At 28.8% G+C, this 27,627-nt stretch overlaps 1 protein-coding gene across 2 annotated transcripts in view; it reads right to left on the bottom strand.

Moving 5' to 3' along the window:
- LOC123298400 (semaphorin-1A) overlaps nucleotides 1-13,799 on the bottom strand; it is an 805,573-nt gene extending 791,774 nt beyond the window's left edge. For both annotated transcript variants that reach the window (XM_044880393.1, XM_044880391.1), the window contains exon 1: nucleotides 13,658-13,799. In XM_044880393.1, coding sequence (XP_044736328.1) covers nucleotides 13,658-13,796 — 139 coding nt within the window. In that variant the 5' untranslated portion in view covers nucleotides 13,797-13,799. The remainder of the gene's footprint in view (nucleotides 1-13,657) is intronic.
- Between the last annotated feature and the right edge of the window lie 13,828 nt (nucleotides 13,800-27,627).

Raw genomic sequence — 27,627 nt, forward strand, 5'->3', positions numbered from 1 at the left:
TATTTTATATTTAGTTATGCACTTTATTCATATTGTTTTTATTTATTTTACAAATTTAAAGACGTATTTGTTTTAAATATAAGAACTAATATTATTTGAATTCAATAGACGACCATAAATTATTTATTTTTTTATCCATGTCCATTATGTGAACGGATATGAAAAGGTGTTTCTGATTTTTATTTCTAAAGTTTTAGTGATTATTAAAATGCAGCCAAACCACGTTTAATTAATTTTCTTTTATTAATTATAAACTAATTGAATGTGTAGAAAGAGACCAGATTCAATCCTAATGTGAACGATAAATCCGAGCGTTTGCCGTTCGAGTCTTCGTTAGATGTTTACTTTTTTCATATCATCATTTTTTACGAAAAATTTTGCCAAAATAAGTAAATAGTAAAACTTGTATTCAAAATTCAGCACACACAAATGGTTCTAATAGAAATGATGTAAAAAAATTTGTAACTGCGTGAAAGAAAAGCATGGGCAGTTATTCCTATCAGGAAAAAAACGATTGATGTCGAACAATATATCTCACACAAATTATTCGCTGTTCAGTACAGAATGACATAACATGAGACTTCGACATTATTACCAATTGGGGAATGTCAAAATAATTTTTTTTTTGTCCATTCTGCATTCATTTTTGTTCTATGGGTAAGTATCACGATCCGCAGGCTCTTCTTTCCTATTAGGCGCTATGGGCAAGTACTCAGAGCTCCACGATCGACGAGAATTCTAATCTGACAAGATATAAAACGTTCTCTATACACGGTCAGAAGTGTATGGCGTTTAATACAATGCTGGCATGGTATAGAGACAGATACATATAGTATCCATGTAGGATAAGTAATATAACAGAATTGAATAGGACTATCCACCAGAAGTATTGTGTGTATCAAAAATCAGCATTGACTTGCCCACCATAACTACTATAAATTTTACAATCTCCGAAATATAGTACACCGTATGGCGTGCACACCGATACTGACCTTTGCAGAGCCCAGGTTCGGGGGGGAGGGGTTCTTCCACGTTCTCCCACCCTCTCTCATCAAGCCTGCTTTTTGAAGGAATTTTAATTTGAATAAAATTTAAACAGAAAATACTTTTAAAAGGTACATCGATATAACCATTAAAAAAAAATTTGATGAGTTATTTGAGAGAAACAATTGATTGGCATCTTGATACAAATTTTTTGATTGACGAAGAACTGTCCAATAGAAATAATAAAAAATTGTATAAAATTATGATTAAAAAAAAAAAACACTAAATTTATAAGAATGCTTCAGACATCTGTTTCTGTTTCTGCTCAACATTTATATTTTAACATGATTATAATATAATAGTGAGTGAATTAGATAAATAAGAGAACCAGTTTTAAAAGGATTTTTACTCTCTTTAACCATATCGCCTATGACTATGACTATGAATACAATGCATTCAAGATGACGGGCGACAACTCCAAAGGAGCATGCCAACTAAATTGAATTATGTGTGGGATATACATTATATTTTATTTATATTATTATTTATATAAAAACAGGTTCAGTTATTACATCACAAACACTTCCATTATATAACAATACAAGCGAAATTTACAAAATTTAAAAAACCTCCGACAAATACGATCTATTCCTAGTAAAGCGATTTTTGGAACTTTAGTTATAAAATGTTCTCAATCAAGTCGGTTCGACCGTTTAGGGGCTACGATGCCACTGAGAAACACACAGACGCACAGATAGACATTTTCAACTTACAACACTCCTTCTTAAATAAAAATCAATGTGATGGTCAATAACACCAGATGAGATGAAAAGGATACTTAGAGAGCTATCATTTTTTGGGACAAATGTTTGGTAATATTTTAATTGAAATTGAAATATTTGAGTTGACTTTGTTCTTTTGAATTATTGTTTTAAATTACCTAATTATTTTACCATTTCACTTTTCGAAATGAATTGAGCCAGGTTTATTTGATCATTCATTTCCATAGTAATTATTTATATGTTAAATTACATGTCATGCCTTTTCCAAACTGAATCGATTTTGAAAATCTTCGCCAATTTTTTAGTTTTTTCGAATACGGAAATCTAAGCTCCCTTTTGAAACATAGCTAAGAACACTCCGTTAAATAACCTTTAAAAAGAAACCAAAAAAATCGGTTCATCCGTTCAGCTACTAACAGACAGTCTGAAGCAAGCTTAAATTTGATGATATTCAAAGAGTAGGTAATTTTTATTAAATTACACAGTTCATCCATACATTTGAACAATATTGTTGTAAATTACAATGATTTGATTAATAAAGTAAACTGAAATTCAATTGAAGCATGTTATCATAGTTCTTTTCTGCCCTTCAATAAAAATCTGATACATTTTCAAACAGATTCGAGTCTAACTCACAACTCTTTTATTTCATTTCATCAAACGATGGAAGTAGATTCAAACAGTTGATGATAGATAAAGATACAGAATTGTATTATAATAATTATATATGATCTTTGTTTAACTTATTTAGTACTCCTGAGTGGTAATGCTAGGCTTTGCTAACTCTAGCTTACTTAACTCTAGCACTATGTTGCAATGGGGTACTGTGCTTCTTATGATAATAATACATAATTCAACTTCGTATACAACAAACAAAATAATATATTTTCTGAAAACAGAATTAATAAATAAATACTGGTTTTAGTACTGAGTGATTTCAACAGTATGAAACTTTGGCTTGAATCAGTTTCCTCCTCCTCCCCATTGCAATAATCATGACGTACAGATAGTAATAATACAAACAAAATTGGTTTAAAATTGTAGTTTAATTATTATTATTATTAACTAGCGACCCGCCCCGGCTTCGCACCGGTCCAATGCTGATACTAAATACACTGCAGAAAAACTGTGAACGTTGTATATAAAAACATAGCGACCTGCTCTGGCTTCGCACAGGTATAAAATATATAGCCTATGTGATTAAAATCGATCCAGTAGTTTTGATTTATTCATTACTGCCCGTGGCCCGCACGCGTTAAATTTGGAGTAAAACAATCCCCCTTTCCCTATACCATGAAGATTTCCTGCTATCTTTGGAATATCTAAATTCATACACTACATTTTTACTTATTTACTTTTTACATTTTTAACTATTTATCTCAAAAAAAGCAGTACTTCTCCACTATTTAATGGATGTTATTATACATATAAACCTTCCTCTTGAATCACTCTATCTATTAAAAAAAAAACCGCATCAAAATCCGTTGCGTAGTTTCAAAGATTTAAGCATACAAAGGGACATAGGGACAGAGAAAGCGACTTTGTTTTATACTATGTAGTGATATATTCGCTGTTCATTAAAATGTATCCAAAAGAGTACAATTTTGGCAATTTTGATAAACGAAGTATGTAATCATACTAAATTTAGGTCATATTTTTCAAATATTTGATCAAAATTAACCTAGCTCTAATAGGTTGCAAGAATGTGGAGTCTTGGTCCCGGAATTAGCACAAAAGTGATAGCTAGCGAAAAACTAACATCACAGCTGAGAAAATTGACCCAAAGTAAGTGGGTTTCAAAAAAAATTCCAATAAGATCGGATCAAATTTGGTTGAGTTATCAAAAAAATCAAATTTTTTAACTTTATGACGTCATCAGAATCCAAAAAATTTAATAATGCTCTATCATATCCAAATTTTATCCAATTTTGATAAAAAAAGTATGTAATTCTACTAAATTTGGGTTATATTTTTCAAATGTTTGATCAAAATTAACCTAGCTCTAATAGGTTGCAAGAATGTGGAGTCTTGGTTCCGGAATTAAGCTCATAAGTGATAGCTAGCGAAAAACTGACATTACAGATGAAAAGATTGGCCCAAAATTAGTGGGTTTCAAAAAAAATTCCAATAAGATCGGATGATATTTGGTGGAGTAAACAAAAAAAATCAAATTTTTTAACTTTATGACGTCATCAGAATCCAAAAAATTTAATTTTGCTCTATCACATCCAAATTTTATACAATTTTGATAAAAAAGTATGTAATTCTACTAAATTTGGGTTATATTTTTCAAATGTTTGATCAAAATTAACCTTGTTCTAATAGGTTTCAAGAATGTGGGGTCTTGGTTCCGGAATTAAGCACATAAGTGATAGCTAGCGAAAAATTGACAGCACAGCTGAAAAGAATGACCCAAAACTAGTCGGTTTAAAAAAAAATTCCAAAAAGATCGGATCAAATTTACCTATGTTATCAAAAAAATCGATTTTTTTTAACTTTATGGTCTTATCAGAAAAATTTAATTTTGCTCTATCACCAAAATATGATTTTTATAATATTGTATTATAATATCCTCAATAAGTATAAAAAAATTAAGAATTTTCTGACACTATACCCTTAGTGAGACGACATGTTATATTTTTCAATGTTTCAAAATCACTCTGTAATCACAATGGCCCCAAGAATAAAACAGACTCTCACAAAGACTGAGAGGAGGCTGCGGCTGTACATACATTACTATTATTAGTTTTAATATTTTTCATTAACAATACAATTATTATTATTATTATTTTTAATTAATTATTGTAATAGCAACACTTAAAATGGTTTTGTGTGTTTTTTGTATGTAGATGTTTATTTTATGTTTTGATGTTTTATTAATTTGACACCATCTGTTTGTCTGGCATGACTACAGAGTTTGGTTTTCTCTTTTTTTTTTTAAACATTATAATTTATGTTGGATTTTAATTTTTAATAATAATTTGTTTTTATTGGATAAATTAATTCTTATTTATTAAATACTTCACCACCCAACGATTTAGTTTGTTTCAATTCTGAAGTTTATTAATTGAGGACCTCCCTTGTAGATTAATTAATATTAAGTTTAACAAAGATGTTGTATAGGCACTCTTAAACGCCTCTTTTAATGTGCTGTTTCACTCAAACAAATTAAAACTCCGACGTGCTAAAGGATTAAAAAAAATAAAATTCTAATTCTACTCAAATAAAATTACTTCTAAATATTTCTGAATTTAAGAAGTTATGCAAGGATTGAATAGTACTAGAGATTTCAATAAAACTTTATAAATACATTTTTTGATTAATAAAGTTTCCAAAAATCACAAAAAATTCCTAGATCATCGGGCTTTTTATTATTATTTTATCGTTCAAAGTTGGCTGAAAAAATGATGAATCATATAGGTTATCCTTTTCAATTGGCTATTTCTATATCAAAAAATCTAGAGATAGTGATAAAAAATTGTCTAAAATATTTAGACAATTTTGTTGTTTATAATAATACCATAAAAATATAAGGTTGTCGATTATATAAAAACAAAATTTTAATTTAATTATGACTTCATCGAAGATCATTTGATCATTTGATGAACAGAGACGACTATAGTTAGAGTATTGATGATTGAAGAGAGATATCTATACTATCAAATTTATAAACAGCACACAAAATATTATGTATTTTTGTAGTATTGTAAAACTAAAACAACACTTTATTTGGCTACAAAGCATGTATTTGGTTTATATGTATGTGTCGTGCAATAAACCAAAACTTTTTTACAATGCTGTAGGTTTACAATCACCTTAAATAGAGTAGATATTTAAAAATAAGCTTTATTTAAGTAGAATTAAGCGCTAGAACAATTTTGGAGTAGAAAAATAAAAAGTAAAATATTCTTCCGTTCGAAATAATATTTTACAATTAATATTAATCTTCGTGTTTTAAAATGACTTAAAGTTTTTATCAAAACATATTAAAAAGATAATTACTTAAGTCATCAAAGAAATATACTATAAATAACAATTATTATTTACTTAAGGTGTAGTAAGATGATGATAACGTTTTTTTTATTTCTCTTTCATATCAAAAACTTGACAGATAGCAAAAGTTACAATCATTCATTACTACTTGTTTGATTACTTTCAATTACAAGTCTATAAAGATTTATTGTTTATATATAAATATCTCTCCTTTTTAGGATCAATTGATCACAGATACTTTTTTCAAATTAATTTCGATTGTCATTTTTAGAGTTTCTTTAAATGTTATGTCTTAGTCATGTATACCGACTCTGGGGCATCGATTAATATTTGTAAATTGAGCACAAATAAGTCGATGATATATTTCAGCCTTAAGCGCAGTAATATTTAAATTGGAGATACGATTAAAATTTAAACATTATTTTTGAATTATTATCTTTAAATCTTTTTTTTTTCTATCTTTTATAGTTTTAAAGATGACCTCTACCTAGTTGAAAGATTTTTCTCGTGCTAGAACTAGGAATTTGATTAGAAATTTTAATAAAATTTCTATAAACATTTGCATTTAAAAAAATGTTTCAAACAAAAGATGTTTATTTTTTTAAAAAGGACATTTTTTACATTTAAACATTTGTTCTATCTCAAACGGTTTACAAGATGGGTCCTATGAACCCAAGACCCAATTGACATATGTTGCTCAATTACAAACTGAATCTCACTTTTTAAATTTTGAGCACTCTATAAAAATTTCAGCTTATTATCTCTTTTGAGTTATGACGTTTGTTACGGACGGACAGACATTCAAACGGCCAAACGAAAATGGATTTTATCAACACCTTCACCAAAACTTTGCTCGTAGTATCAATGTTTTTTTTAATCGTTTTATACTTGGGACTAAACTTAATATACCTTGATATATTTCATATATACATGGTATAAAAATAAAACGCATTTTGGGTCAAATGTAGTGTTAGTCACATATGGAATCAACAAGAAGACATTTCTTGCAAAATTTTGATTGCTTTTTTTGTTGCCTATCCCTGACAGCGATGTTTCATAGAGAACCGATTCTCAGCTCATTTTAGAGCTATTAACGTCAACGTGTTTTATTATACTCATTAGTACAATATAGTTTTTCCAACAACAACAAAAAAACAATCCAAAACCCATTGATTTGTTTTCAACAACCTGAAAAGATCCCTTAAAAAGGATCGTCCACGTTGATGAACTTTTGACTCCAAAATCATATGAATTAACGAATCTAGAAATAACGTAATTTTGTGCAATTCCTTCTCGTGATAACCAGAAAACAATATTTTTAAAACATTGATCCAAACTGTAGATTTGGACATTTTGTTAATACATTAACAAATTATTTTTTAGGGTTTTCTAAATTCGTTTGTAAATCAATGTACATGTAAAACGTATCAGCTGTTTATACAGTCATTAAGGAATATATATTATATAACGCACTACAGTGAGAAAAAAAAACACCCTCCCTTATTAACTGTTGACTGAGTTTTTAGAAATCGAATTTTTTTGAAAAAGGGGGACGAATATTTTTTGTTTGTATGTGTTTAAAGCCTAATGTAAAAGTCATAGTTATCGATTAGGTATTTTATATATATATAATATAAAGTACTAAATGAAAATGGCTTATTTCATTTGGTGTGTTTTATTTACCGTTCAATTTGAAATGACATCATGAATGTATATTAATCCACTTAAAAATAATGAAAATTTTAATTTGATTTGATTTAATTATTTAACTATATCCCGTCTACAATTTTTTCATCATTTTCGTATAAAAAAATTATTCATTGAAATTGATAATATTTTTAATAAAAAAAGGGTATTTTACGACACATGTTTATATTAAACTTAGATCACTAAAATATTCATAGATCACTAAAAAGATTCATAGAAAACCTTTGAAATAAAGGGTGATATCATTTTCAGCTAATCATTTATAGAAAACGTTGTTTTATCCGTGTTTTCAGGAAAAACTGAAACATAAACTGCAAAATATGATTCTTTCTGACATCTATGATTCTTTCTGACGTGGTTCGTTTCGTATGTATTGTATAGCGTGCGGTCCATGTGACTATGTCAGTTTTGGTTGATGTCTAGCTTGTGTGATAAACGTTTATCGTAGTTAACCAAATATAGTATATTACCGGGATATTCAAATTGGTATTTGTTTGGAGACATTTTAAACGGTTATCATATTAGTGATAAAATTTGTGTCTTTTTAATTAAAAAAATTCCGAGCCAAGGTACTACTATAATTAATTTAAAAGTTAAAAAAAACGCAGTTATTCCAAAATTGGCGGCAGTCTCCATGACTGTCTATCTTTTTTTTTTTTTTAAAGTCAATAGAAAAGTTTGAAATTTTAGTAAAATAATTCCTCCTAATATCGCAAATCTCTGTAATACTGTTAGAAAAGAATGGTAACATTCATTTTCTTTAACCTTTCCTATTTTCTTCAACAGTTACTCATAAAATTTTAAACAAAAATCTACATAAGTTTTTCCAATCTATAATAAATTCTAACTCATACGAATTAAAATCTAAATAATATATTTCGTATCTTTTTTTAAACCATTAAACGGGGAGGTCAAATGGGTCTTAATAATCAAATATACAAGACATTTTAATTATAACCCAATTCGGTAAATTAATTTATCTTCGTTTACCTATTGGGTGGTCTATTATATATCTTTTTTGAATAGTTTTGAAAAATGTAATTACTTTATTTAAAAAAGAGTTAAAATGTTTTAAAGGTGTGTAATTATCTCATCACTAATGTTCAATGATTTAGATTAAGTAATAGAGTTTTCTATCATTTTGTATTTACAAAATATTAAACTATCAAATTTGTATATTTAATTAAAAAAATTTAAATAGGTCACATTGTAAAAAAGGAATTATTGCAATTTTTGTTTTTAATACTTTAGATGTTTTTAATATTTTAGTTTTAATTTTTACGTAAAAAAAGCTTTTTTACTCAATAAATTTATTTTTATTTTAGGATTAATTGCTAATTATTTTATGGAGCGTAAAAAAATAAAATGTTATATTTTTGACTTAAAGGGGTCTTTAAAAAAAAAAAAAAAAATTGTGTATTTAATGTGTTTAGAGTAATATTGTTTAACTTGTTTAGAGTAATATTATTTAATCTGTTAAGAGTAATGCTCCAAAAATTACAAAGCAAAATTCGTATTCTTTTAGAAGTTAAATACAGATACTGATAATAAACTAATTATAACTGCTAACCCATAAGTAATACTGTGTCCAAAAAATAAGGTGACATTTGAATTTAAACTGCGCGCGTTTGTTTTGCATTATAAATTCCTCCCGCCCAGCCAAACAATCAACAAGGAATATTTTTGAACATTATGCGTCATTTGCGTAACGCTATCCGCCTTAAAAAGCCGGAATTTTGGAAAGACAAATCATGGTTTATACACCACGATAATGCACCATCCCATACTGCACTCATAATTCGTGATCATTTCGTCAAAAACTCAACCCATATCGTTCCGCAACCACCGTATTCACCTGATCTGGCGACGTGCGACTCCTGGCTGTTCAGCAAGCTCAAAAGACCGCTTCGGGGACACCGTTTTGATACGATAGAGGAGGTTCAAGCCACAGCGAAGGCGGAACGGAAGGCAATCCCAGAAAGTGACTACAACCAGTGTTTCGATGATTGGAAAATCCGTTGGCATAAGTGCATTGCATCGGGAGGCGATTACTTTGAAGGGGATGAAATTGATTTGGAAGAATAAATAAATAATTTTCAAAATAAATACAATGTAGTATATATTTTAAACATACAGGACATGTCATATTTGAGAGTTACAATAATTCGGCTATTTTTTTCTAGAGATACAATACTTCTCGGAAAATTCGCAAAATCAATTTCTTTGAATAGTTTTGAAAACTAAAAATTTTAAATTATAAAACCATATTTAAAATTTAAAACTGGGCCCTTTAAAAATGCATAAAAATCATTTTCATAAACATTTCAAAATTGTATTAAAGTTTTCTAACATGAAAATCTTTTAAAAGAAGAATTTTACACCAGATTACAGAGATTTTTAAAGAGATTCCAGAAAACATTGTTTTTAAAACAAACATAAAGAATAATAAAAATTAATTTCTGCAAACAATTTAAAGTAATTTTCTTTTCACATGAAATAAAACTATTTTGTTAGAAAAACTATATGAATTTAAATACAATATTTATTTTAGAATTTCTAACTAGAACAAGTAAACTCGAATAGAAATTATAGTATTCTTCTATCTTTTACTTGTAATAATATGTATGACATAACAATATTATTTTAATAAATGGAATTGAATAAAACTAACAATATATTATTCAATATAATGACGTTCGGCTTGGTTCGAGAGAAAAGTTAGAAAATTATGTAGGTAGCATAATAGTGTATGTAATAATAATATGCTTTTTAAACTTCGTTTTATGAAATTAAAAGAAAAATTACTCTACTGGAACAATTTGAGTAAAAAAATTTTTATTTTTTTATTTTTACGACATATTATGTAGAGCACATTATACTCCAATCATCTTAGGGTTTCACCTCGGAATCTAACGGAATAAGCTGAACTTTTGTAAAAACCTTTATTAAGATAGTACAAATGTTGTCTCAAAAGACATATGGTCACGCAAAAACTGATTTTCGAGACCTTTGACCTTGAAAATCCAATGACGGGCACGCATGACCGTCTATGTGACTTTTGAGACAACCTTTGTGCTATCAAAATAAAGGTTTGTACAAACATTCAGCTTATTTCGTTAGATTCCGAGGTTTACCACTTATTTTGACTAAGATGATCGGGTTATATTTTCAGCACTAACAAAATCAATATTTAACAGAGAAGATGCTCTGGGATATGCATGCAAAATTTTGACAGACCAAAAATAAGGCGTTGACTTTCGAAAAATTAAATTGAACTGTTTCTCTTAAGATGTTTCGATATCAAAGCAAAAGTGTTATTAAAAAACTGAAATGTTGTGCGTCTATTAATGAGTATTTAATACGCCTTCTGTATAAACAAGTCGATTCTCTTTACGATTTACGAGATATAAATTATTAAAAACAGCGCCTACATGGTGATATATGAAGAAGTCGTAATAAATGTTGGTTTTATAGTGAATAAGTACATTTAAAAATGTTTTACCATTTACATAAAAAACTTTTATCAATATTCCTCAAGTTTTAAGCTTTAAAATGATACCAAAATTAAGAACTGTGCATAAAAATCAAAAAATTTTTTTGGTAAAAACACCGATAGTTAATTTCTCCTAAACCGTACAGAGAATCGGTATGAATTTTCCAAACAAGACAAAAGGATAGTGAATTAATAAGTAAAACTTCAAATGTTTTGGATCATTTTTTTTCTACTAGCGGGGTAGATTTTATTCCAAAAATAACCTATTTGAATCGAAAAGGAAATTACCAAGTTTTTAAAATTATGCAATTGAGACTTTTCCCACATATGACACATAGGGTAGATTTTGTTCAATATATAATAAATACATCGGACAAAATGTTTAGTCAAGTAAACAAAAATACATAATATCCTTAATGAAAAACAGAAATTTTACCCCATCCCCCTTAACAAAATATATATATATATATATACTATTAATTTATTAAGTAAATAATTTTATACCGTTTCATAGTGTATGGAACGAATTCATAATATTAATGACAACATCAAACCACCCCCTCTCAAAAACCCGTAGAAATATGCCCTAAAAACAAATACAGTGCCTTTCATGGTAAAATATACTCTCTCATGTAACAGGGAGAGGTCGACTTGGTAGGTATTTAAAAAAAAAAGTGGAATAAATTTCAAAAACCATCTGTTCAGGTAGTTATTGCTACTATAATATAGAGATTCTTAATCTTTCCTTTCAAAAGAAAGGGAGTTAAATACCTAGGTAATTGTAGTAAACGTCAATAGGCATATAAGGTCGTTTAATTCTTGTTAAGGTAATTCACTCATAAAATCCATTTTTATTATTCAATATAAAATTTATATTAAAGTAAATGAAATATATTGATTTTGAAATATTTACAATTAAAATCAACAAAATTGAGTTGAATAGAATTAAGGACGTTCCCAAAAAAAATGAGTGTATGAAAATATTAGAGACTTCGGTTTCCAATTTTGAGGGTAGATTCTGTTTGAACTTAGCCAAATAGATAACAAATTCAGGCAAAATTATTGTCTTCCAATAGAGTTAAAAGACGATTAGATGAAAACGATCTAGTGATGTTAGGATGCTATCTAAATTTAAGTAATTAATTTACAGATTGAAGTTAACTTATTTAAAAACTTGCAAAACCAACAAATTATCTGTACAAGATTGGAACAAGAAATGTTTTTGTAGAAAGCCAAAAAAAATTAAATATTAAGCCACTTGATTTTTGAAATGTCATCTCAGAAGAGAGAAAAGACAAAAATCTGTCCAAAATTTAAAAAAAGCCCTGATTAGAAAACTGCAACTATCAAAATTTTTTAGTACATAGTTCCACTGTTTATTTATGCAGAATTTAAGAACAAACGTTACATAACGATATTGACACGTAATCGCTTGAGTTTCTACAGAAGGACTAAATAATTTTTTACGTTTTTCTACTTTTCTTATTCAAATAGTATTCAAAATAATCTTGTATCAAGAGTTTTTTGTGTGTTTAAATAATTATTTTGGGTTCAGAAAAATTTTTCATAAACTCTAAATTCGCTATTAATTAAGCGACTAAGCGAAATTTTACATTTCATGGTGAACATTAAGTATATTTAAAGTACCTCAGTATAAAGTTACTTTTGAATGAACTACCTTAAATTTTGCACTTTGTAAAACTTTTATCAATAGTTTTATTTACATGTTTAGGTGCATATTCTAAAGGATTATATCACCATTAAAATGTGTAGGATATCAAAAGAATCGATTGCAGTTTTATAGGCTTGAAAAATCAGAAACAAGAAGTAATTATGTAGACCCCTCTTATAAACCTAAATACCCCCCAAATTACCCACATGTTAAACAAGCACTAAATTAATTTTAGACTTTTATAACTAATAAAAATAATTTTACGACCTAATATTTTTAGATTATAAATATCTGATAAAGTTTATAAATTAAACGTTATTTAGAATGATGGAATAAATTTAAGCATGATGGCTGTAAAATTTTCGATGAAAAATTTTTCTCAGTTTATGGAAACAAGCTCTTCAGTTCTTCATTTTCAAATTTCAGTTAGTTTCAATTTTCCGATGTAAATTCTACTATATTTTCAAATTGAAGATGGTAAGTTCGTCTTTTTCAGGATTCATATTTCGGAAACTGAAAAAAGATTTTCAATAATGAAGTATTTTCAAATTTCCAAGAGAACAAATTCATTTTTCTCATTTTTTTGACGTTAAAACAAGATCGTCAACAACGGAGTAATCTGAAGGTTCAGTGCATTTTTTCTTAAATTCTAACTTATTCTATTAAAAATGCTTTGGATGTGTTCTAAATCATTTTATTCACATTTCATTCTTTTTCGGATTTAGAAAAACCGATAAAATAAACATCATAGAAAATTTCTCAAATATTTCCAAAATACTTGCTTAAAAATACCCTGTTGTTAAATATACTTATTCCTACATTTTTATGCAATTTTTGGTGGAGGTGCAAGGAACACACAATTATATGTCAAACTGATATGTTCAATGTGCTTACTTGCGCTCCCACCAAAAATGCATATTGGTATAATAATTAAGCAAAATTTATTTAGAACGTAATCCACATTCAGTTCCTGTTCAGTTCCAAATATCATCACTTTTGAAAATTAAAATTTTAAAGTGCACTTACCTAATTGAACAGACATCTTTGGTCGGACATTCTCCTGCCATGCTCCATCAATTTCCAAAATATTTACACAACAAAAAACCATTAAAATAAAAACAATAATATTACACCAATTTTTAACTAAACACGACCCCATCATCATTTTCATAATACTTTTTCCAAAATAACAATTTTCTTAAATGTATAAATATTATTTTCTTTTTTTTAAACAATTATTTTAAAAACAGCTCTCTTCTTGTTTTGAAAAACACGAAAAACACTGTGAAGAGTATTAAACGCACTGAATTTCAAAATTAAAAACAATAAACAAAAACAGAAATTTTATTGGGGAAAATCAAGTCAGAACAAAATTTTCATTCACCGACGACGTCGACATACTGAAATTTCCATAACAGAAAAAAAAAATGAAAATTGCACTAAACTTGAAAAACTTAAAAATTTGGTCACAAAAACATCACTGAATAAAGAATCACTGAAGTTTAAGAGCTCACGTTATAACATTTTTGGATCGAAAAAACTGACAATCAAAACGAAAACCGAAAACACGTACACGTTTTTTTGAAAACAAATTTTCTTGTTGATTTCGTTTTGAAAAGAATTGACTGTGTTGTTGTTGAATCTTATTGATACGGTGTCTTGACGCAAACTAACAGCAGAGCAACGCTCTGTCATAGAATGCTTCCCTCTCTCCTCTAATGTTCGACCACACTTCTATGTGTGTATATATGTAGAATACACGAACACCACGATATATTGTAGAGTTTAACCTAGAGCAGCACCATCAATGTGTATAAAACCCAAGCACATCGGATCGGACGATGTTACAATGTGAAGGATGAATAACAGTAATTGTAAGAGCGTCGGCGTCGAATTCCAGACGATTGTATACTGTGTACACTCTCCTCTCTCATTCACAGCCAAAACCAGCACCACATTTCGCCAAACGACAAGGATAGGGAATGTGAGTTGGATGTAGTTTTTGTTGTTTTTTGTTTAATGTGTAGCGCCACGAATCTGCAACGACATATTTATGAATTAACACACATAGAAAATCGGATAATGTTTATTATATCGTAGTTTTCGGAGAGTATTTTCGCTATATAATAATAGTCTATCTAGAAAAGCTAACTACTTTTTCCTTAAACAAAACTTTCCATATTACAATTATATATACATACATAAATACAAACATACATACATACATACATACACACACATAAAGCTCGTTTTACTCGCGCGGCGTGGCGTACTTTGTTAGTCGCTATATGTTGTAAAAATGTATTTACATTTTTTAAATTTATAAGAAGAAAAATGGTAAACTTTTTTATTTGAATCTAATTTTATTTTATTTTATTTTGGAAGCAAAACGATTTATACATTATGTTTTATTGACGGTTAACTGGTAAGGCTAAAACTTGAAGGCTAGCTTGTGAAAGTAGCATAGATAACGCGAAAGATATGCTAGCCTGTAAGTGGATGTGATGTGATGAATGAGAGAGAAGACTGTCAATTTAATTAGTTTCTATGTGTCCTTGTCATAGTCATATGTCATAATGATATGATGACAATATCTAGCCAATGACATATATAATAGACAAGGACACAGAGTAACTTACTGGCAGTCTTCTCTCTTATTCCATCATATCGCTAATTTTGGACCATGGTGTTCTCTATGTATAATATTCTATGGGAAGCAGGGGCGTAGGAACGAAATTTTTGCTGGGTGGGCAGGTTCGAAATTTTTTTTTGCTGGGTGGGCAGAAAGGTCAATTGTTAGTGAAAAACTTTTGTTTTGCCCTTAAAATTATCCTACACGAAATTTTAATAGACCAATAAAATTTTTAATCTCTTCAACAAAGGGGCATGGCCCACCCAGGGAAATTCCTGGGTGGGCAGCTACCCACCCTGCCCATACGGCCCCTACGCCCCTGATGGGAAGCAATTCGTGATGTAAGAGGGTATAGAATTGGCTAAATTGTTGAAATACCCTTTATAGAAAGTGTTGAATGCCTTCCGGCCGCCATTTATTTGGCTTTTCAAAAATTTAAAACACTATTTTCTAGATTTTTCTTGTTTTTCGAAAATTTTTCACAAGATCTCAGTTGAAGCAACCTACAAATTTTAATCAACTCCCTATCTTTAACAGTTTTGGAGAAAATGAACACTAAAGTTTAGTTATAATTTGTGCCCTCACAAGTAATCAGTGATACGTAAAATATTTCAAACAAAAGTTGTTAATCTTTTACATTTAAACTTTTAATCTATCTCTAACGGTTTACAAGATGGCTCCTTCGGATTCAAGATCCAATGAACCTATGTTACTCGTTTATGAACTAAAAATCATGTTTTACGTCCTGAACACGCTATCAAAATTTTAGTTTGACATCTCTTTTTGTTATCGTGTAAGCAACGGAAATTGACTCTTAAGATGATTCTATGAATACCTATACGAAAATTTTGTTATGAACACCCTAACACCATGAAGTTATTATTAAATCAAAATGGTTGGTCTAGAAACCATATAACTTAGTTTTAGCAACAACTGTTTTCGATTTCGTAATGTTTACAAATTTCTACTGAACATTCATTCATCATCCGGTATTTTCCATAAATTCTCATATAAATAAAAGTATTTATTATATGGTAATGTATGGTACATACTAAAACTATATGACAATACTTTTCAGTATTTTTAATATTTAGAAAAAGACAAAAATACCAAAGGAAAAAAGTAAAAAGTATAGGAAAAGTATAAAATAAACTTTCTTAATATTATTTTTCAAATGCTCACAAATGGAATTTAAAACTGTATATTTTTCTTTTACGGTATATAAGTATAGATAGATCAGCATCAGCACAATGTACGGAATTTTTTGTAACATTCGTAGAAGACAACATTCGCCTCGTATCTCTTTCTACGTTTTTTTGGAAACTTTCTAACAGAAATTTATTAATATCAACCCGAAAATAAAATTTAGTACCCTCCAAAAATATATAATTATTTATTTGTATACCCTATATATTTGAAACATATCAGAGTATATTAAGTTTAGCCAAGTTTGCAACTTAGAAATAGAAACAAAACTTTGGTATAGGTGTTCATATCAAATCACCTAATTAGATTGTCTTTGTTTGTCTGTCATCGCGATGACTCAAAAACGAAAAGAGAGATCGCGCTAAAATTTGCATAACGTGTTCAGGGCGTTAAAAGTGGCTTTGATTTCGTAAAAGAGTAATATAGGTTAATTGAGTTATGGGTCCGAGGGTTCATATGTTAAGTCGTAACAGACAGAACAATAATTTAAATACAAAGAATGTGCCTTACATAAAAATTAACAATTTTTTCTTGAAAAACTTTTCGCCAGTGTCTGTATTCTCCTGTAGGGGCTCAAATTAGTGCAAAAATTAAGTTTAATTTTCTCAAAAACTATAAAAAAATAGAGAGAGAGTTCTTAATTCATAATAAAACCATCTGATAATATTAAGGGGGGGGTGATAAAAGGTTGAATTTTCGGGGATAAAAATTTTGTTTAGAAATTTGTTTCAAAGCATGTAGATTCTACAAAAAAAACACAAAAAAGGGGTAAAATGGCCGTCATTAAACTTCTTATTTATGAAAACTAGCTCGAACTGGGCAGTGCAATACCCATGACTAAAGAAATAAGGGAGTAATTTATTTTATTTTTATTAATAGACAATTTTATTACAGGTAAGATATACAAATTACATAATGAATAAAATTAAATCTTAATATTACTTTTCTAGCCTGCTTTTTACTAACCGGTACATTTTTGTGTGATCATGGGTTTCTTTTTCGTCACTAGCCAGCACGATAAGCTTTAAAATTAGGGGCTAAGTATGGAATTTGAGAAAAGAATAATGATAGTATTTCAACAATTTACTCAACCAATCGTTTATTACCACTTGTTTGAAATATTTTTAACTTTTAACCATACTCCATACGGAAAACAAGTTCTAGTTACAAAACAAAGAGCTGTCATGATAGCAGGTAATTTACAAATATACTATTTATAAATTTTAATACTTGTGCAAGGTTACTGAAAATTACGCTCGCTCTTTTATCAATAATTAAAATAGTTTACTTATTCAGAAAGTAATTGATATAACTTCTAAAGGTTATACAAACCACGATTTGTTTTTGTAAAAGAGATGCTTATTTTTTGTGAATAAAAATTGAATTAAATTTTGTTATGAAAACAATTTTTAAACATTTTTCCTCAATTTTTTGTGTTGTGTTTTGTACTCAAGTTTTTCTTTTTTTTTTTACCATTAGAAGAAAGAATATTTCTACGAAAAAATTTATGAATACAAACATTAATGGTTTTCGTTTTTCTTTTTTTCGGGGTAGAATTTTTGATGAGTAATTATATTAAAGAAAATTTGTCATTTACATAATTATTTGTCAAGTATGGAAAGTGAATTTGTAAATGAAAGAAAAATGATTTTATTTTGTATAATGACCACTTTTAGTACTTTTTTATGAATTACTTCTTTTAAAAGGTCAACAATTATTAAAAATTATTTTTCTAAGGACAACTTCCCATGGGTCATTGTAAATGATAAAAGATAATTATCTGAGTTTTTTTAACAAATTTGTTTGTATGCAATTAATAATATGATTTTAGTGTAAGGTACATTAAACTTTGTGTATTACAGCAAATGTGCTGACATTAACACTCGACAAGACGAAAATACTAAGTATTCAGTTAAGGTTAACCCCTTAACTGAATAAAAAAAAAAAGAGCGATTTTCTCAGAAACTATGCATCCAATTGATAAATAAACCCGATTTTTGGATTTTTGGGTCAAAATTACTTTATATACAAAGTTTTATCGAAATCAGAGACAAAATTTTTTTCCCGATTTTTTCGATTTTTTTCAAGGGGTACCCCTTAAGAAAATTGCAAAAAAATCGAAAATTTTTTTTGTCTTCGATATCGATAAAATTCATTATATAAGATAATTTTGACCCAAAAAAACCAAAAATCGAATTTATTTAATGATTGGATGCGTGGCTTTAGAGATATAATCCAAAATTGGACACAAAGAGCGATTTTCTCAGAAACTATGCATCCAATCGATACATAAAAACGATTTTTGTATTTTTGGGTCAAAATTACCTTATATACAGAGTTTTATCGAAATCTCAATTTTTTCGATTTTTTCTAAGGGGTACCCTTAAGAAAATTACAGAAAATCGAAAAAAAATTTTTTGCCTCCAATATCGATAAATAATTTTGTAATTCGGCTGTATGAGCTATATTCCTGTAGTTTCATTAAAAGCAATTCACTAGTTTTTGCGTGAAAGTGTAACAAAGAAACAAAGAAACAAATAAACATCCTTACTTTCACATTTATAATATATACGGATTCAGGGTGAATACCTGTCTATATTGTTACTAACGCCTCTAGTTTGTTTACAAATATATTTTAAAGTCAACTCAAATAAAATAATATTGATATTTTGTTCGAAAAGTATTTTCTTAATAATAGTATTACTAAGATATGTGGCTTGGTTACAACAAATTGGTATATTTTAAAGCCTGGAGCCAAAACTAACATTATTTTGAATTTTAATTACATCAAAAAGCTCTAACATTTTGTTTGTGAGTCTGTAAGTTGAAGACTAGACATAAAATAATATAAATATTATGATAGACAAACCTCGAAAGTGTTTTATAATCGAAATTAAAATAAAGAGACGTTCTCACTTTGTATTAAATAATACACACACTAATTCCAAAAAGTTTTCAGACAAATTTTATAGAGCATAATGTAATGTAGTGTTAGTGTTATATTATTAAAATTATTCTTGGGACTCTGGTGTCTATTTTCAAATTATCTTTTATAACAATAAAAGACATAAGACCGACTGTCCACTTAAAATATAATGTATCATCATGTAGTTAGAACTAAAAAAGGATTTGTTAAGGTTGACCGGACCATCCAGAAGAATTTTACTGCTGATTATAATTGTTTTTCAACAGAGTTTAAAACCTTTAATCTGTAAATTAATTATTTAACATCATTAATAATCGTATTCATGTAATTATCTTATATTTTATTTCCCCAGCCTGATTTGTCCTGGGTACCCAATATCTTTCTTATTCCTTTATCAAATTCGTTGATTTACCCCTCATAAAGCATATCGCGGGTAATGAAGAAAAATAGACTCGCGGTCTAAGAATGTAACGCTTAGGAAAAAACAAGCAAGAAAAATAATGTTAAGATTTATTTTTGTTCATTGTGTGATTTGTATATCATATCTGTAATAAAATAGACTATAAACAAAAAGGAAGTCAATTACGGTAACCCAATTTTAACCACGGGTACCGCACTGGGTAATTTCCCACGGGTCGAGCTAGTTTATTACTAAAAATAATAAAAAAATCGACTTATTTTTGCCTCAATCTTATTTTTTATCTTTTTTAAGTCATTTACAAAGCTCTTCGTCGACTTTTTAAAAAATTTTAAACGTAATGTAAGAGATATAAATTAAACAAGTGAAAACAAACAATTGACTGAGTTAATTGTTGAAATACCATTTATAGACAGTTTTGATGCCGCAATCGTTTGTTTTTTGACGTCACGTAAATAAAGAAAGATTTCCACTCTTAAATAGCCACACACACATAACTGATATTTCCATATTAATACATACTACAAAATTTTCACCTAATTAGCGCCCTCGTGGGTAAACAGTGATGTTTACAAGAAAATGTTTTAAACAAAAGTTGTAAGGAACATTTTTTACATTCAAACATTTGTTCTATCTCTAACGGTTTACAAGACCCAATTGCCCTATGTTGCTCAATTACGAACTCGACCTCACTTTTTACGTCTTAAACAGACTATAAAAATTTCAGCTTGATATCTCTTTTCGTTTTTGAGTAATCGTGATGACAGACGGACAGACGGCAGACGACAGACGACAGACGACAGACAGACATACGGAAATGAACTAATTAGGTGATTTTATGAACACCTATACCAAAATTTTTTTCGTAGCATCAATAGTTTTAAGCGTTATAAATTTGGGACTAAACTTATTATACTATGTATATTTCATATACATGGTATAAAAAGTAGAAGTTTTTTTGTTTTTCAATCCATAGAATGTGGAGCAACATTATTGAAAATATTTGCATTCATTCAACGTTTGCTATTCACAACATGTTAAAATTCCAATTTTTATTGATTAACACTGTGTCAGATTTTTATCTATACATTGCCTTAATATCTGATCAACCTTAAAAATTTGTTTTGATTAAAGAATGATTATTATATTAGTTTAAGTTTATGAAATTAGGCTATCAAATTATTTGACACAGACAACTGGCTTAGCCAAGCAATAAACAACAAGTATTAGACACCTCTGATTATGTTAAAAAAAAACAATAAGAACAAAAATTTCGAATTAAAAAAGTTTTCTTTCTAAAACGAATCGTAAAATATCTAAAACGAATATTATACATTTCTCGTGGTGAAAATTGTATGAGATCCAGTAATTCTGCTTATGGGTAGAAAAAACTGTTCCTGACGATTATGGAGTTACAGAGTTCTACCAAATTCAAAGATTAAAGTTTTCAATAACATTTTCCAACATAATTCCTTGAATTCTATGGAAATAATCTTTTTTTTTATATTAAACAACACATTGTTTATCGAAAAACTTCACAAAAAAAAAACCATTATATTTTTGATACGAAAGCGATGAAACAAAATACATTATTAAATTGCTAATATAGAAAATAATTAGTAAAATTTATCATAATGCATCATCATCAACTTGTATGAAACTGATTTATCCATGCCTGGACAAATTTTCATGAAACGTAGTTGTAAGTCAGTAAGTACTTGAATGTTTTAACCTTCATTTTTGTTGAGAGAACAGTTCTACATTATAAAATAATTAAGAGTAAAATCGATAATATTTAAAAATATTTGAAAAATTGTGCAACAGAAGCTGCGGGTATAGCAATTGTAAAATAAACATTTACAAAAATACGAACAAAAATTTTTAATGTAAATATTTTTTATGTAATCTAATTGAACATTTCACAAAAAAAGTAAATAATGGTACAATGATTGCTTTTTGCATTTTTATTTGAAGGATTCCGTATCCAACCCATAAAAAAATAACCTTTACCGGATCAAAATTCTGCCACTTCCCTTATCTTTGTGTCAATAAGGCTTTTTCTCTCAAAAAAAATCATATTATATCAAGAAGAAATAGTATTTACACATTTTCGAGTTACTGAAGTTCTAAATAAAAAACTTCACACCACATGTATAAGAAAAATTTGTGTTGAATTCACAAAAATGAACTACCAACTTTAGATAGCTTGTTTCAAAGAACAAGATTTGAAACTGGGATCAAGGAAATATATTCAATTAATAGAAAATTCAAAAAGCATGTTTACCAAATTGTATAAGAATAGTATTCACAAATATTCGAGTTATTGTCCAAAAATTCACGAAAATGAACTACTTTAGATTGCTTGGATCAAAGAACTAGATTCAAAACTAGCATGAAGGAAATAGATTCAATTAATAGATGTTTTCAATGGCTTTTCAAAGCAAGTAAATTCGACTACTCGAGGTTTTTTTTTTTAATCGAATTTAGAGCAAAATTTAGATAGTTACGAATGTATATTGATAAGGAACCCTCAGCATGTAAGTTATACTCATACTTGATCAGTTTTATTTTTGGAATATAAAACAATAATTCCACATTCAAAAAAACAAATATTTAATATTTAACCAATAAAGAAAATAGAAAAATGCAAAAAATTATGCTCTCATTCGCAATATTTACTTTCTGTTGTGTTCAAAAATAATGTTCAGTCAGCTTTAAATTTCTATTTTATGAAACGGATTGACCATTTGTGGTACAAAATGAGAATAGTTAACGGAGTAACACGTATCGATTTTCTTTTATCAATTGAAGAAAAATTATAAAAGAATTTCAAGTCATTTAAACAAGACAATCATCTTCGTGCCCTCATTAAAGATTCTCCATTGATTAAAAACACAATAGAAGTAGTATTATTATATCAGAGAAAATGAGTAAACAACTTTATGAAAGTTGCAGGATTGGAAAGTCACAAGGTATTTCAGAAAAACGGAGGAAAGATTGTGAATTTGATTATTTTTGTAAATAGTTCTAAATTAATTGTGTTTGTCTTCCTACAATATTGTAAAATGTTTTGGATTATATGGATGGTACGAGTAGATAAGCTTATAGTGAAATAATGTGTAATTCTTATCCCTGCTGTAACACTCATGCTTTGTGGCTTTCTTTTTCCGAATCTAATAAACTTTTTTCGAAAAGACTGCATTTTCAAATGAGCATGATCACGTCATATTTAAGCTATCAATCTGAAAAAACGCAGCAGGGAATTCTTCGGACACTATGACCACTTGATAACATTAAAATTTATAAAAGAATCCACAAAAAGTGAACTATATAAGTTTAAACAAAAATACTTAAGTACTGCATGTTCGAGGTGGTAGACAAGCTCATGGGTGCAGTATTTAGTGATCATAGTGTCCGACAAATACCCTGCTCCGTTTTTCATACCGATAGCTTAAATATAACTTTATCATGCTCATTTGAACATGAGTACTTTCGAAAAAAGTCGCAGAGAGAAAGTTAGAGGTAGACTCGTCAAAAGGAAGCGATTTTTCAAGTATATATTGAATATTTAACAAAAAGAGATGCTGTCCCATGGACTATTTATAGTGTACTGTAAAGATTTGTTTAAAATTATGTTAAATAGTTACCTCTCTTCAACCATAATGGTCTATCAATAGTCGCTTCTATTCAACAATAAAATTGATTAACTTTGCGTTATATCTCAACAATGAAACGGTTTATAATATTAGTTTTTATACTCATTATACCTCCAGAATATCAAGTATGAACATTGCCATTCCTTCCTGAGGATTAAACTGTCTTAAACAGGTTTATAAGGTCTAAAAGAACGAAATGAGGATGAACCCTAGAATGTAGAGGACCGTCAGGATATAAAATAATAATTGTATCGATGTAGTTCCTCACATTCTTCTGTAATGCAGGATTAATAATCACTAGTTTTGCATTATACTTGGTAGGTTAAGCTACATCGCTTTATACCCAGAACTTAACATTATATATTTATTATCTATTGTATTCTTACACCAGCTAGAATGCATATATATATTTTTATATAATACTTACAGCTTACATTTAAAAATATAAATTTAAATTACACATAATGATAAAAAGTACTTGAAGAATATGTAAAATAATTTTTAAAATGTAACCCAAAAGAATACAAATGAATGAAAATAATAAATTTTAAAAGCAATGTTCCTTGAATACTACTTTACTATACTATACTATACCTACTATACTCTGTAGATAGCATAGTACTATATCTTTTACAATAAATTATTATAGTACCGTACCAACAATATATTTAGTCATATTTTCATAACAAATGTCTTCTATGTATGATTTTTATTCTTAATATTATGATAACATATACAGAATGAGTCGGAAGAAATGTACCTTGCTCTATAAGTGAATTCCTCATCTGTGCTAATCTAATTGTCTCTTCAAATTACAAGAAATTTTCTTATGGAAATTTATAAGTAAAAAGATCTAAATAAACAATATTTTTAAAGGAACAAGTTTTTACTGTATAAAACTCGAATAAAGTAATTTTTCCTATAAGTCACTCATACTTGTAAAAGCTGGAGGCGCTCAATTTAAATAACAACAGATGAATCAGGCCGCCTCAAGCTTGTACCTACAGGGTTATTCCCGTTACCCCACATGAAAGTTTAAGGCAAAACTGCTTATTTCTGAGATAGATCTAGGCTTATTGTCTGTACAATTAAAAATTATTTTCGTAATATACAGGATGTCTGGAAAACTCAAAACGTATCAAAGCTGCATTATTTTAACGATACGCCTTGAATATTATTTTATTTTCAGGCACTATATATGGTTAAATTAAAAGTAAATTTTGTTAAGGTTTACCTCACTGAAACTTTACGGTTTTCGAAATATTCTGTATTTTCTGAAAATGTAATAGCAATGTTAACGAATAAATTATCAAAGCTTATATATCCGTCAAGTCAGTTTAGTATTTAAATGACGTATACAGGTTGTCTCAAAATTTTGACTAAAGAATTACAAGTTTTAAACGATAATAACTTGTTCAACTTATATAGAAAACTCATCTTTATCAAATAACACCAACTTTTCTGTAGCTAAATGTTTACGTTTTCATGGGAAACGGACATTTTCAGTTATCGTTTCAGTTTTCGAGCTATCGAAGTTCCACAGTACTTTCAGAGATTTTTATGCTAAATATTAAAATTAAGTTGCTATAACTTGAAGAAAAAAATACAATCAGTTAGAAAATATGAACTTTTTTAAATTTATTTTTCTATGCAGAATCCACTTCTAGAGTTAGGCACATTCCTTCTGACTCACTTTGTACATGTATGAATGTTTTCTTGTGTAGATTGTAAAGAAAATTATCTTTAGTGGCACTGTTGTATATCTTTTTAAACCAGGATAAGGTTAACAATTTTTTTTAATTTGCTATAAAATTTCAGTTTTATGGATCTTGTAAAATAGTCTTTATCATTAGAGATCAAAATTTCGCTACACACAGATTGTGATAATCATGCTAAAAGATTAGATAGGTATAGTTGCTTTCAAACGAAAAGCATTTTTTTTATTTGGTTTCCCAAAGTTTAACGAGTGTGATGCTCTATCACGATTTAATGCAATTTTATTAAATCAAGTACGTAATTTTACTAAATTTGTAAAAAAAAAAAAAACAAGAGCTCCACTTTCTTCGGAAATTCGATAAAAAGTATATAAATCGGCATATTTGTAAGGTTTATTTTTTGTTATATCGGCCCCTAAAGAAACCATGAATAAAACAAATACTATGAAGATAATAAATGATAAATTAAATCAAATACACAGAATCTAGAACCTTACTGATTTGATCTTAAAAGTGGAAATGTTCCATTAATCGAATATTTTTACCTGTAAAAAATGTGTTGAAGGAATTCGATTTCAATACCAGATAATTTTTTATTGTGAGACTGTGTGCAAGACCCCTACAAACTGCACACCAATTGGTACAGAACTATAGGCAAAAAAATACCCTTCCATATAACAACAGCATGATGCATGTAGCAGCATATCGCATATATTTCATTGAATGCGAAACGAAAAGAAGAAAGACAACAAAAAAATTAAAGATATCACACAGAATAAAAAGCGAGATGCAAAGAAAAAAAACACAACATCACCACACTACTACCATTGAGAACAGTGAACAGTGAGTGTTACGACGTACACAAGCATCATCATCAGTGAGCTAAAGGAGCTACTGGCTAGAGGTAGAAAGAAATTTTAAACTAGGAGTTAAAGGTGCTGTCAACACCGAAGTTAATATGGATAAGCGGCAGAATTTAGTATTCAGTAGTAGGTTATTCAGTAGAATCCTCGCTTCGAAAAATTCTTGGATCAATCAGAGTGCGTAATTCTAAAAACTTCCCTTTACCATCACAGGATGGCAAATTTTAACCTATTATGGATAATAGCACGTTTTGAATTTAATTAATCATAAAATAATTTAAACAAAAGGAGGACAGGAGGACATCATGTTCTGACCTCAGAATGGACCTAGTTTTTCGAGTTTCTTTAACATGATGCCCCTCATCAACTCTGCAACTTTTGCTTAAGTTTTTTTTTTGATTGGTTGACTACAAAACGAACTATTTGCCATAATAGAATAAAACGGTCCAATCTGTATATAAAGGATCAGTTTAGATTGATTGTTATTAGATGTCCAGAGAAATTGTCTTGGACAAACGACGGCAAAAACGATTTATACTGGATTCCCAGCCACACAAATATGATGAAAAACATGGAAGCAAGCGGAGCGGCTAAACTTAGATCTAGAAAGGACTAGAAAGGACAACTGATCAGATTGCACCGAAACTATCAACGAAATTACAAAAAAAAGCAAGAAAAGAAAGGTGGAGTTGAGATGATTCTGTCATTGGTTGAAATTTGTGGCCAGAGGGGGAGAGAGGGGGTAGAGTCAAAAAGTCTGGAAGAAGTAGTGAAAATAAAAATCGAGAAGTCAATGAACCTTGCTAAATACTGGAAATGATTCAAAGCAAAGGTTTAAGAGAGTGTGAAAAAAATCACTTATGGCGCAAAGGTAAAAGTAAATCAATATTGACAAAAATTCATCCTATGATCAAGTTTTCTGCATGCCAAAGATTAAAAAAAAAAGAAAAAAGACACAAGATAAACATGATTAAACTTACTTTACTATCTGAGATTTAAAAGATAGTTTTTAGCATTCTCACTTCAGAATGATAGTACCCAAATCGTCCCGCCTAAGATGATATAAGAAAAGAAATTGTATGTAAGGATGAAAACAAAACGGTTGGTGTGTATATAAAAAGTGTTACATTTCATAGAGGAAACAAGAATTGATCGCTAGGAGTTTATTACGTGCGGTGGTAACGCTGTCACAATGTGTCGTTGTGAACATTTTACAATTCACTATATGTTCGCACACCTTAATCCCAGGTTTCTATTTCACTTATCCTCCAAGTGACATACAAAAACTTATCGTCGTATATACTGCGACTCTTCTTACCGTTTCTTTTCTTTTTACATTTTTTGTTTGTACTCCTTATATATATGTAGTACCTACCACTGCTTGCCTCGTTTACCTTACATACGTACGTATCCTTCTACCTCGAGTACAACGACAACAACTCCTTTAGTTACTTACACCATTCAAATATATCGAAAAGAAAAAGAATCTGCTCCAATTTAAATGGAACTCTAGTTCACTTTTAATATAATTGTTATTAATAATGAGTGTGATAATAATGAGAAATAGAAAAATAAAATTT

Source organism: Chrysoperla carnea, chromosome 4 (assembly GCF_905475395.1).
Source record: "Chrysoperla carnea chromosome 4, inChrCarn1.1, whole genome shotgun sequence".
In the NCBI taxonomy this organism is placed as follows: Eukaryota; Metazoa; Arthropoda; class Insecta; order Neuroptera; family Chrysopidae; genus Chrysoperla; species Chrysoperla carnea.